The sequence below is a fragment of the Talaromyces proteolyticus genome (genome assembly GCF_021365285.1).
Source record: "Talaromyces proteolyticus strain PMI_201 chromosome Unknown BGW36scaffold_3, whole genome shotgun sequence".
Classification (NCBI taxonomy): Eukaryota; Fungi; Ascomycota; class Eurotiomycetes; order Eurotiales; family Trichocomaceae; genus Talaromyces; species Talaromyces proteolyticus.
In genome coordinates this window covers 1005184-1017958 of record NW_025764279.1, presented here as the reverse complement: position 1 = coordinate 1017958, position 12775 = coordinate 1005184, and the positions used below count along the sequence as shown (strand labels likewise).

Here is a 12775-nt window from a genome sequence, read left to right as displayed (position 1 = left end):
GGGTGGGAATCCACAGTGAGCGGACGGCTTAGACATTGTTATTTAGGATTTGCGTATGTGGTATATTGCTAGGGCATTTTCCCTTCTCTTGGTCTGATTGAAACAATGGGCAGTAGCAGCAATGGAAGCTGATATGGTGAGTATGTCTCGGCTTATGATTTGCTCAGGATCGATTCAACCACATACCCACAACTTCTCTGTTTCGTAATAGTTCACATTTCACAGTGAGAAGCAAATAGTGCGTACTGCATCTGTGATCACCCCATGGATGATATCTTTATAAACTGCCCTGCTTTCGGGGATTCAACCAATCAGAATCTGAGATCTGACCTGCTCCGGCACGCTCAGCCAATCACATGTACCTTGCCCCACAGTAGCTGTATCTCGATCGGACGTTATCGCGTCGCATGCACCTTCTACTATGGGCTTGTTTAGGTTACTTTGCTGTGCACATCTTGTCTTGTTTTGTGTATTATTTGACTTGGCTCCATTATGAAGCATATAGATATGCCGTCTGAAAATGTATAAATCTAATTGAAATCGCCTCCAGAGATTCCATCCCTTGATTGCCTCAACGTATCGACAAAGTGCAGTGTGAATTCTCGTTAGGATGATACTTTCCAACTACCTGGTCCTCGGTCTGACTAGTCTGCATTCCTATGTAATAGCCACTGCCGACATTGAGGCCCCATCTACATGCAGAAAAACAAGCGTTGCAATTTTGTCAGTCTATCATGTTTACCGCATCCTCAAGCAGTGTCAATTGTCATGCTAACGAATGGGTTGCAGAGGCGGTGGAGCTGCCGGTGTAGCTGCTGGTGTGAGCAATCACATGGCTTGAATCATGAGCTGAGATATAATAGATACTAATCCATCCGCAGAAAGCTTTGTCGAACGCGTCCATAACTGATTTTCTCATTATTGAGTATCAGGATGATATCGGAGGACGTGCAAAGCATACCACCTTTGGAAAAAAGAGTGATGGAACACCATATGTTGTGGAACTAGGCGCAAACTGGGTGGGTGTCTCTAGAGAACGAGTAGGAGGAGTTGAAAGATTACTGACTGCCTCAACAGGTTCAAGGGCTTGGAGTTTCTGGTGGACCACGTAAGCTCCCTCTTTCCCACTCTCATAAGAAGTGATCGATGCTGATTACTACTTACTAGAAAATCCCATATGGACAATGGTACGTTTACTAATTCTAGGACAATCATGTCTGGTGGGCTAATATTCTAGGCCCAAAAATATAACCTAACAAACACGTATTCAAACTACAGCTCCATACTCACTTATAATGAAACTGGGTTTACGGATTTCAGTGACTTACTGGATGTTTACGACAATGCAGATACCATCATGGGTGACAATTCTGGAGAAATCCTTCTTCATAATTTGCAAGATCAGACTGCGCGCACTGGACTTTCGCTTGCTGGGTGGAAACCCAAACAGAACATGGCGGCACAGGCTGTTGAATGGTGGGAATGGGGTATGTTTGCCACTTTTTTGAAAATTACTTCGAGAGAAAATTTCATATTGAGTTTACCTTTATAGACTGGGAAAGTGCCTACTCGCCCGAAGAAAGCTCACTTGTGTTTGGAGTCGCTGGCAACAATGTGACATTCAACTATTTTAGCGACGCCAACAACTTCGTCTTTGATCAGCGCGGTTTCAGCACCATCTTCAAACACGAGGCCTCGGCATATCTAAAACCTAATGACCCCCGTCTTCTACTCAGGACGCAGGTAACAAATATCAGTTATTCCACAGATGGAGTAACAATACATAATCATGATGGTAGTTGCATCGATGCCGAGTACGCAATCTGCACTTTTTCTCTTGGGGTTCTTCAGAACGACGTTGTGAATTTTTCTCCCCAATTACCTGACTGGAAGGAGACAGCGATACAAAAGTTTGCGATGGGTACATACACCAAGATCTTTTTACAGTTCAACGAAACCTTTTGGCCCGAAGATACACAATATTTCCTCTATGCCTCACCGACAAGCCGAGGTTACTATCCCGTGTGGCAGTCTCTTTCAACTCCGGGATTCTTGCCGGGATCGAACATCATATTTGTCACCGTTGTACATCGAGAATCTTACCGAGTCGAGAACCAATCAGACGAAGAGACAAAAGGTGAAGTGATGGCTGTGCTGAGACAGATGTTCCCCAACATTACCGTCCCCGACCCCATTGCATTTATGTACCCCCGTTGGACTACGACACCCTGGGCTCATGGAAGCTATTCGAATTGGCCGCCGTCCACTTCTCTTGAAATGCATGAGAATCTCCGCGCCAATGTCGATAGGTTGTGGTTCGCGGGAGAAGCTCTGAGTGCCGAGTTTTTCGGATTCTTGCATGGGGCTTGGTTTGAAGGTCTTGATTCTGGATCTAGCATTGCGGCGCTTCTAAAGAATAAGACTTGCGATTCGAGTTCTGGCTCGAGTGCGAAAGGTTGCTCCATTCGCAAGCATTACGAAGTCTTACACGGACCAAGCCCTCTGGCAGATTATGGGGTTTTGAACGGGTGGCCGATTAGCTCGTTCATTGACAATAACAGCGACTAACTGCAATAACTCAAAGCCCACCATACGTATGTCGTCTGCGGTCTGGAATATGTTTATAACTGTCGCAAAAATGTATCTGTCGAATATTATAGGGCGTATAATCCGTATATGAATGGGGTACAATATAATATGGTCAGGATCTTATCAGCACTACATCAATCGATAGTAAACGTATCTTCGAAAGCTCGTCACAGCAACATTGAATGATCATATCGAAGTAGTGGACTTTGAATAGGAGAGCGCCTTATCTTATCGGAGAAGATCACGTGCCTAGGGCACGTGCCAAGCTGCGTCATGCGCGACAACAGTACTTCAGCCTGTACAGCTAGGCATTAATCACGAGGGAATGAAGTTAGGTCACATTGTGGTTTGTGGGCTCTTGTGATCTCCTGTCGCATTATTCAGTTGTCATCTTCATCTTCGCGTTGGTGAAGCTACCTATGGCAACACCACCAGCGTGACTGCCGCCATGAAAGTGAAAGGAACTGGCGATCGGTACGACGTCCTATAACCGGCCATGATGAACTCTAATATATTATCACGGCTGCTCCCTTCGACGGGCTCGCCTTCCATCTACGAAGCCATCAGGAACGACGACGAGGCTTCGATATCGGATACCGAAGAGCGCGCTGCCATGGCTCTAGACGAAGAGAACCTCCGAGAATCGCTACACAGTTACAACCTCGAAGATGCTGCAGACAGCCAGGTAACAACGCATAGCACGGCGTTTCTGGGGCAAAGACCCCATAAGAAATCATCCAACATTCATTCTAGGAAAACGGGAAGCGGTGCTGGTCCTTCGCGACCCCGTTGGATGCACTCTCCGCGAGGAATCCTCGAAGCTGATGAGGGAGACGATGACGTCCCTGCATCTTTGCTAGTGGAAGGTAATGATATGGAGGATCTACCAAAGCCTCCAGCACCCCCACCTCATCATATCGACGATGATCACAACCGTTTTCCAGATGACCGACCATCACCTCTGATTTCGCGAGACCAATGGAGGACTGGACGAGATCCACAGGATCATGTTTCCTTTTTGCCGGCGCCTATTCTTTCCCGAGCACGACGGACAGGTGGACTGTCAGGCATGGCATCTGCAAGTCCTAAGGATAAGGCTATGTGGAGGTGGGCGAATGTGGAGAACCTGGACAACTTCTTGAAGGATGTATACATTTACTACCTTGGAAACGGTATCTGGTGTATTTTACTGAGCCGCACACTTAACTTACTGTATGAGCTTCAAAATTGAAACCCCTGGAAGTACTGAATTAACAACTAATCGGATTTAGGACACTCGCATTTGTTGTCGGTTTCACGACTTTCTTGTCAAGTTGCGTCAACTACAGTGCTATCCCAAATAGCGAGTCCTTGGATAAGATATTGGTTCCGAGATGCATGACCAAGATTTCTACGTCGACAACATTACTTCTTTGGTTGTTCACTTTTTTCTGGATCGGCAAATTCATCCAATACGTACTAGACGTTCGGAGGCTCCGACAAATGCACGACTTCTACTTATATCTACTAAATATCTCTGACCCCGAAATACAAACAATATCCTGGCAAGAAGTTGTCAGTCGATTAATGACTCTGAGGGATTCCAATCCAGCCACAGCTGCGGCAATACCCGCCAGGCATCGCAGATTCATGGGTAGCCAATCCAAGCAGCGCATGGATGCACATGATATAGCTAATCGACTCATGCGGAAAGAGAATTACCTGATAGCTCTATTCAACAAGGATATCCTTGATCTCACTCTCCCAGTACCGTTCCTCCGAAACCGACAGCTCTTCTCTCGCACTCTAGAGTGGAACTTGAATCTGTGTATTTTGGACTATGTTTTCAATGAACAAGGCCAAGTGCGGCCGCTTTTCCTCAAAGACACGCATCGAAGAGCCTTGAGTGAAGGATTAAGAAGACGTTTCGTTTTTGCGGGCATAATGAACATATTCGTGGCTCCTTTCATCGTCGTTTATTTCATGATGCACTACTTTTTCAGGTATTTCAATGAATACCAGAAGAACCCGTCGCAAATTGGATCGCGGCAGTACACACCCCTCGCCGAGTGGAAATTCCGCGAGTTCAATGAACTTTGGCATCTTTTCCAACGCCGAATTAATATGTCGTATCCTTTTGCGAGCCGATATGTGGACCAATTTCCTAAGGATAAAACTGTACAGATCTCACGATTTGTAGCATTCATTGCAGGAGCACTTGCGTCAGTTCTGGCACTGGCATCTCTACTGGATCCAGAGCTATTTCTGGGATTTGAGATTACACCTGGTCGTACTGTTCTCTTTTACCTTGGAATATTCGGCAGTGTATGGGCAGTTGCCCGTGGGCTGGTGCCTGAGGAAACAGATGTTTTTGATCCTGAATTTGCACTCATCGAAGTGACAGACTTCACACATTATCGTCCTGCACACTGGACAGGACGTTTGCATAGCGATGAAGTGAGACAAGAATTTGCCATGCTGTATCAGATGAAGATTGTTATATTCCTGGAAGAGATTTTAAGCATGATTTTTACACCATTTGTTCTCTGGTTCAGCCTTCCCAAATGCAGCGATCGCCTGATTGATTTTTTTCGGGAATTTACCGTCCATGTAGACGGGCTGGGCTATGTCTGCTCTTTTGCAGTTTTTGATTTCAAAAAGGGCACAAATGCCAACGTCGAAAACCGTGATATCCATCATAATCGCCCTGCGCGGGACCTACGTGATGATTATTTTTCAACCAAAGACGGAAAAATGCTGGCTTCGTACTATGGATTTTTAGATAGCTACGGTGCAAACCCTCGCGCTGGTGCAGGTCCTGGGACACGAAGACGATTCCATCCTCCTCCATCGTTTCCTGCGCTTGGCTCAGCACTTCCAGCCGACGCAACTCCCCGTCCAGAACGGTACGATCAGACACAAATCCGCCAGTCACCAGCGACTGGGCCGTTGAATCATTACCCTACGATGCGCGCATCTCGATTCGGAGGCCCCCCAGCTCCCGGCTCTCCTCTTCACTCAATGCTCCTCGATCCACATCACCAGCCGTCCGCATCAGCACTCCGTTCAACAAATAGGGTGGGTAATCAACCACGTTCCCGTCAATATCATCAAGCTGCTACGTCCAATGATGTTACGGGAGAAGCCAAAGAGTTGTCCATTGCCGACGGTCCTAGTTCTTCCAAAGACCGTGTAGCCCAATCTGGCCAAGTTGGCGAGGATTCTACTGGAGCAGTCGCCACCAGTGACAATAACCTTGAGGGGTCTTGGCGCATCAATCTCGCCGGGGAGGCGGATGACGACGATAGTGTAGAAGAAGGAGACGAGGTGGAAGCTGTAGTCAACGGCCCCGGCGGTGTCCTGGGCTTGCTCCAGCAATTCCAAAAGGTCAACAACGAAAGCAGGGCAGGCGGGGGAACAGTCGGTATATGAGCTAAGAGGTTGCTCTACTTCTTATCTTAGTTGTGCGCATGTTTTATTAGTATCGATAGAGCTATTATTCCTCCGGCTGGAACGACCGTTTCTGAGAAGCATAGATTAGCGTGCATTTAATCCTTTGGAATAAGAATGCAACGCTATTAATGGGAATCAAGATTCACATGACAAAGAGTAGCATAAAAATTTAACGAGGCTCCTATCCGAGGCCATCGCTAACAGAGCAGCAACCAGTTATTTAACTAGCTGGCATTAGCAGGATCCTAGCAGAATCTAGAACGCGATGCGATTATAAGGTTGGTCATGTGGCTCCGCGGTGGCCGACGCCGGAGCCCCCGCTGTGATTGGCTGGCTCCACGCGGGGGAGCCGTCTCCCACACTTCCACAGCCTCAGGGACGATCCATGCTTGTTCTTTCTTCCTCACGTCATTGTTATCATTGCCATTATCACCATCATTCGTATTGCTATCGCGGCACTGATTCTAGCTGGCTCTTTGACATCTCAACAAGCCAGGTGGTCTGTCTCTGCTGCATTCGCTGCTGTGGGGCTCATTGCTCGTTACTACCATAGTACGCCGAACACTGCAAGCGGCTCTGGGCATTGGCCATTGGGCAAGCCCTGGCTGGTCCTCGGCGTTCCCCTAGGACCTAGGTAAGCGCTCGCATTTTTGCTCCCCCCTCTCTCTGCTATTTCGACGATTTAGCTGCACCTGCACTGCTGTCCTTTATTCGTTGTTTTCTTACTGTTTCCAATGCAGGCTGCACAGGTACCACGCGATAGCAGCTGTGTGTGCGGGTTTTTCACAAGCCGCCGTCGTTACTGTTGAAGTGCGCCCATTGAGTTAACGAACGGCTTCACATGACAACACCATCACGATAAAATACCATCCGCGTCATCCAATTTCAGTCCCCGCTCGTTGAGACGGGCAGTTGAGTTGGCGACCATGCTTCGAACTCCTCGCCGATACCGCTTTTTCCTGGTCTTCAGCATCATATTTGCTCTAGCTTTTCTCAACTTCATAAGATCTCGAAACTGGTCTGATTCAACACAGCCCATCACAAAAGTCCCCGAGGTGAAGATACCGCCGCCGAATAGGAATGGCGACTCGTCTTCATCTCATGGCTTCTCCCATGACCCACCAAGCTTTTCAGATGATGATATTCGTACCTTCCCTGACGATTCAGACTATAGTCGAATCGAAGCCCCAAAGCCGGCCGATGCGCAGTCTGGCCTGAAAAGGCCTCCGGTCAACAACAACGATAACAATAACAACAACAAAGACTCTACGATCGCTGATACCGACGACAGCCCCGTCAGACGTCCCGGAAGCGATAAACCAAAAGCGAACACTGCGACTCCTGTGCAAAACACAGTCGATTCAGATAAGTCCGATGAACCGAATAGCGGGACAGCGGCTGAGGGAGTCGCCGTTAGCGACGAAGATGATGAAGAATTTGGTGCTACAGGCCAAGGAAGGCTTGATATAGAAGCTCCTGTGAACAATCTACAACGTCCACACTGGAAAAAGCTCCCAGAACATTTTCCCGTTGCTGCATCCGACCTCATCAAACTTCCGTCCGCCCAGCCAAAGACACTCCCTAAACTTCAGGCAATCCCCAAAGCTGAATCATCGACAGACTCCATTAAGCGTACTCAGAGACTTGCAGAAATCAAAGCCGAGTTCCTGCATGCATGGAAGGGGTATAAAGAAAATGCGCTTGGCCATGATGAAGTCAGACCTGTCAGTGGCGGTTTCCGTGACCCATTTGCAGGCTGGGGTGCCACTCTTGTTGATGCTTTGGATACACTTTGGATCATGGGTTTGAAGGATGAGTTTGCGGCAGCAGTGGACGAAGTCAAACAGATCGACTTTACTACCAGTTTTCGAAAGGACATTCCTATTTTTGAAACTGTAATCCGATACCTCGGTGGCCTTATTGGCGCATACGACATATCTGGCGGAAATTATCCGGGCCTGTTGGACAAGGCAGTTGAATTGGCCGAGGTTTTGATCGGCGCATTCGACACACCAAACCGAATGCCAGTCACGTATTATTACTGGGCACCGTACGTTGCGTCTACTCTCCTTAATCACCGCGGGTAGAAAATGCTAACTTATTCTCTCATAGGGATTATGTATCTCAGCCTCATCGCGCTGGTACCCGTGTCGTCATGGCAGAGCTCGGTTCCTTGTCGGTTGAATTTACTCGCTTGGCTCAGTTGACTAAAGAGGATAAGTACTATGATGCGATCGCACATATTACAAACGCTCTTGAGGTTTCACAGAAAGAAACCAGACTCCCCGGTATGTGGCCATTGATCATGGATGCTTCTGGATGTAAGAAGCCTGGTGCCTCTTCTCAACTCCAGGCCTCATCTTCGAAGGGGAAAACTGGCGGGGACCTCATCAAAAATAATGTAAAACAAGCAAAGGCTACACCGGGAGTAAACGTCCCAAAAACAATGGAGAAACGCGATGGTGGTCTCGAAGTAGATGCTCAGCCTGCAGATTATGGAACAGACACTACCTTGGCTCTCACGTCGACTCCGTTCCCGAAAAAAGAGTGTGAAGAGCAAGGACTAGCGTCTCCTCCCCATTCGACATCCGATAGATTTGGTCTTGGTGGCCAATCAGATTCGACCTATGAGTACTTACCGAAGGAATACATGCTTCTAGGAGGAGTCAATGATCAATACCGCCGACTTTACGAAATATCCATGAAGACAGTGCGTGACAAGCTTCTATTCCGGCCCATGATTAAGGAAGATAGAGATATCCGCTTCGTAGCAACCGCCGAGGTTTCTGACCATGATGAATTTGGTGCGGGTATCAAGAACACATACGAAGGCACTCATCTCACCTGTTTTGCTGGCGGTATGTTTGCAGTGGGAGCGAAGCTCTTTGGGTTGGAAAAAGACATGGATATTGCGGCTAAACTGACTGACGGCTGCGTATGGGCTTATGAATCCACGGCAACGGGTATCATGCCCGAGGCATTTGAGATGCTACCATGTGAAGACCCTGTTTCCTGCACATGGAATGAAACGGCTTATCTGGAAGTGATGGATCCCTATGAAAAAAGTCGTATTAGTCAAGCCGAAAACCTGTATCAAATCCAACTGAAGAATGCGAAGGAAACATACCAAAAACTGCACCAGGGGAAGCCCAGTAATGGTGATATCGTACGGACACCTACGATACATGGAGCCGAGCCAAAGAGTGAGGGGAAAGAAAAGTCTTCGAAGATTGGGAAAATCACGAAACGCGATAGCGCTGACGGCTACGATGAGCATTCACACCTTGCCGACGTCAAGAGCGCGGAAGAAAAGGTAGACGCTGCTAGCCAATCCAAGCCATTCGATAATTTGCCAGGCTTTGAGGCTCCTCCTAGGCCTGCAATAGTCTCACACGAAGACTATGTCGCTAACAGGGTCAAGGAGGAACGGCTTCCACAGGGAGTGACTAAGATTCAATCTCGAAATTACATTCTGCGTCCCGAGGCCATTGAGTCCGTATTCATCATGTTCCGACTCACAGGGGACGACTATTGGAGGGAGAAAGGATGGAAAATGTTCGAAGCAATCATCCGCCAGAGCCGAACAGACATCGCACACTCCGCCATCTCGGATGTGACAAGCTCGGCGCCCGCCTTAGCTGATTCAATGGAGTCCTTCTGGCTGGCGGAAACTTTGAAATATTTCTATCTACTATTCAGCGATCCAAGTGTTGTTAGCTTGGATGAATATGTTCTGTAAGTTCTAAGTTCTATACTCGTAGTAAGCTTTCATATGCTAACAAAAGGCGAACAGCAACACGGAAGCACATCCAATGAAGCGGCCGGCTGCATAAATCTTGGTCAAACGTTGCCTAGATTTTGATATTGTGTACAGTTTTCGGCATACAACTACTAATGTTTTCTTTTTCAGCGGACTTTTTTCCATACCTCTTTATATAGCTCCGCTTGTACTACATATACGAAAGGTTAGTTTTATTGTATATAAAGTGAAACATATTGGGAAATGTGATTGGAATTTGTATAACCTACATCGAACACTAGAGGTAGAGGCTCTCATAAGAAGTTAACAAATAGCGACTTTGAGACGAAACGAGTAACATGTAATTATACTTACTTCATCTGAGGCGCATTGCTTGGCAGAGCGTCATCTGTCTGATAAGCTGCAGGCGGTGAGAACATGCAACGTCACAGCCGCACCCCTCGTTACCCATTCGCAGTTAACTTACCCAAAGCTAACAATTACCCCAGCCATATACACGAAATGAGACGAATGCGCAATTAAAAACGGAGAAGTGTTGTTGATGACTAGGAGGACATGGATTTGGAAGAAGGCTCGTACAACCTCGAAAATGAGCAGCAATTCTGGGATCGTAAGTGCATCTCGGACTTTGCCCCGTGATCGCCTGCCCGCATCTTGGTCGTGATTCTCTTGCAATGCGTGTTGTTTCAGCTTATTAACTCTCGGATTGTTTTCTAGAATTGGACGATATATTATCCAAGCCATACGATTCACATGAGCTCATCGACAATGCCCTCCGAGACTATCTTGGCTTCAGTGCCAGGTTCAAACGTACGCGCCTCTGGATTCACCTTTGTCTTCTTCTGCGAAATGAAAGGATGCTATAGCAAACAAAGCGGACCAGGATGAGCGTCATTTACAGAATATTTACTAATTTCTTGTGAATTGAACAGGCCAATTTCTAAACGGCGAATACGATGTCTCACGTTGTTCATACAAGCTCTTCTCATCCAATCTCTTCGCTCAGCATGCAGATTATATTCGAAGGCAGATAATATACAGCTTGCTACAAGTATGTTATATTTCAGATTGAAGAAAAAACAAAAGCGGGATCTCAACCCATTGTACTTGTTAGGCTGTTGGCTTACCTGATACATTAAAACCAGGAAGACGATTCGGATGCTCTACATTTTATGGCTGCTTTCCTCCTCTTCGACGGACGACATAATGACACAACTTTACAACTTATGAACGATGAAGGCTGTTTTCCTAGATTGCTGGAACTCATCCGCTCCCAGGATCCAGCCATTGATGATGATGGAGCTGGTCTACATCGTCATTTGATGGATCTACTCTATGAAATGTCTAGAATTCAACGGATAAAGATCGAGGACCTCGGTAAGGATGTGAGACAACCGCTTTTATTGAACTCCATTTTGATTCCGAGACCGACGTACAGTACTCGTGGAAGATGACTTCGTGAAATATCTTTTCGAGATCATCGAGGGTCTTTCCAATGACGCAAATGACCCTTATCATTATCCTGTAATTCGCATTCTGGTAAGTTAACATAAGTACCATATATGGCATGACAAATGCTGATCCTTTCATAGCTGGTGCTGAATGAACAATTCATGGTTTCAGCACACGACCCTGATCTCGGAGCTTCTTCCAACCCACCAACAAATAAAGTGATCAAGATTCTCGCCATGCATGGCAATTTTTATAAGACATTCGGTGAAAATATTATTCTACTACTTAATCGAGAAGGCAAGCAGCTCATTGCGAGTAATAAAACATTTCTAACTATTTTTAGGCGAAACATCGCTGCAACTCCTTACCCTCAAACTTCTCTATCTCATCTTCACGACGCCGTCCACTTATGAATATTTTTATACTAATGACCTACGAGTTCTCGTCGACATACTCATTCGGAATCTTCTAGATCTTCCTGAAGACGCTGTGGCTTTGCGACACACATATTTGCGTGTTTTCTATCCGCTATTATCACATACTCAGCTTAAGTACGCGCCACACTATAAACGCGACGAAATTATGAGAACACTCGGCATATTGATTCACAGTCAATTTGATGGAGCCGAGGATGATTATGAAAAGATACTGCATTTTGCCGAGGCAGATGATACCACGAAGAGGCTGGTTACCCGGTGCGGCCAAGTTGAGTGGCTGCGAGGGCCGGAACCGGAATCTATCTCGGAATCGCCTCAAGACGAAGAGAGTCCGTCAGATACTAACATCGGAGTACCTATCATATATACAGACTCAGCTAGTGAAAGAAATGCCAGCATTGCTACATCGCCAATCTCACAAGATTCTATAACACCATCATCGCCCACCAAAGTGAACTCAAAATCGCCAAGTATGCCCAGTTCTATTCCCAAAGGACCAAAAGGCAAACTTGGGATGCAACTGGAGCCTGCCAGCTCCTCTGCGCTTAGCTTTGTGGAGGTAGCCGCTCAGAATGAAAAGCCCGGGGTTATGACACCCAGTCGCAGAGATACTAAATCTTCAGATCACTCGATTGAATCTATTTTAGCCGTTAGGACAAAACAAAAACCAGAACTGCCAAAGGCAAGACGATGGCGTGGGCGACGGGCTTGCGAAGAGGATGAAGGAGGAGGAGGAGGAGGAGGAGGAGGAGAAAAACACGCTCTTGAGTCAGAGGAGAAAACCACAGCAGCATCGAATGAAAGGCGAGCCTCAACCGAAGAATCGTTTTCACCATCAGCTCCTGCAGCTAGGTCTACCTCGCGGTCCGCACCGGCTTTACCCCCCCCTCGAAGGTCATTTAATCATACATCAACCACGGTCGCCGCGCCAGCCGTAGTTGACAATCATTCCGCCAAATTAAGCGTCAAACCTGAGCCTCCAAAGACACGCCGATGGCGCCACGGCGCAAAGCCACCGGCCGAGCCGTCAATGGCGGAGGAAGTAGAGAAGGCCTAATCTTGCTTTACTGAAAATAAGTATTACAAGCGGATGTTTTGACAATCC

General features: G+C 47.0%; 4 protein-coding genes across 4 annotated transcripts; all 4 read left to right on the top strand.

Annotated features, from left to right (window-relative positions):
• Positions 1-443: 443 nt before the first annotated feature.
• On the top strand, positions 444-2568 carry BGW36DRAFT_404776 (amine oxidase; the record flags this gene model as incomplete). The annotated part of the gene is made up of 7 exons (XM_046218945.1): positions 444-723; positions 790-820; positions 882-1019; positions 1078-1108; positions 1168-1187; positions 1238-1487; positions 1553-2568. Exons 1-7 carry the CDS (start codon positions 611-613, stop codon positions 2566-2568), a joined length of 1599 nt encoding a protein of 532 aa, XP_046075238.1. The 5' UTR covers positions 444-610.
• Positions 2569-2834: 266 nt separating this feature from the next.
• BGW36DRAFT_336144 (putative autophagy protein Apg9) lies at positions 2835-6195 on the top strand. Its single transcript, XM_046212958.1, has 2 exons — positions 2835-3801; positions 3861-6195. Exons 1-2 carry the CDS (start codon positions 3086-3088, stop codon positions 5998-6000), a joined length of 2856 nt encoding a protein of 951 aa, XP_046075237.1. The 5' UTR covers positions 2835-3085; the 3' UTR covers positions 6001-6195.
• Positions 6196-6947: 752 nt separating this feature from the next.
• On the top strand, positions 6948-9760 carry BGW36DRAFT_356008 (glycosyl hydrolase family 47-domain-containing protein; the record flags this gene model as incomplete). Its single annotated transcript, XM_046213710.1, has 2 exons — positions 6948-8071; positions 8134-9760. 2 exons carry the CDS (start codon positions 6948-6950, stop codon positions 9758-9760), a joined length of 2751 nt encoding a protein of 916 aa, XP_046075236.1.
• A 576-nt stretch (positions 9761-10336) lies between these two features.
• Positions 10337-12727, top strand: BGW36DRAFT_394652 (uncharacterized protein; the record flags this gene model as incomplete). The annotated part of the gene is made up of 7 exons (XM_046217938.1): positions 10337-10391; positions 10499-10591; positions 10714-10832; positions 10927-11158; positions 11220-11320; positions 11374-11530; positions 11577-12727. The coding sequence occupies 7 exons, from the start codon at positions 10337-10339 to the stop codon at positions 12725-12727; spliced, it is 1908 nt and encodes a 635-aa protein (XP_046075235.1).
• Positions 12728-12775: the final 48 nt, after the last annotated feature.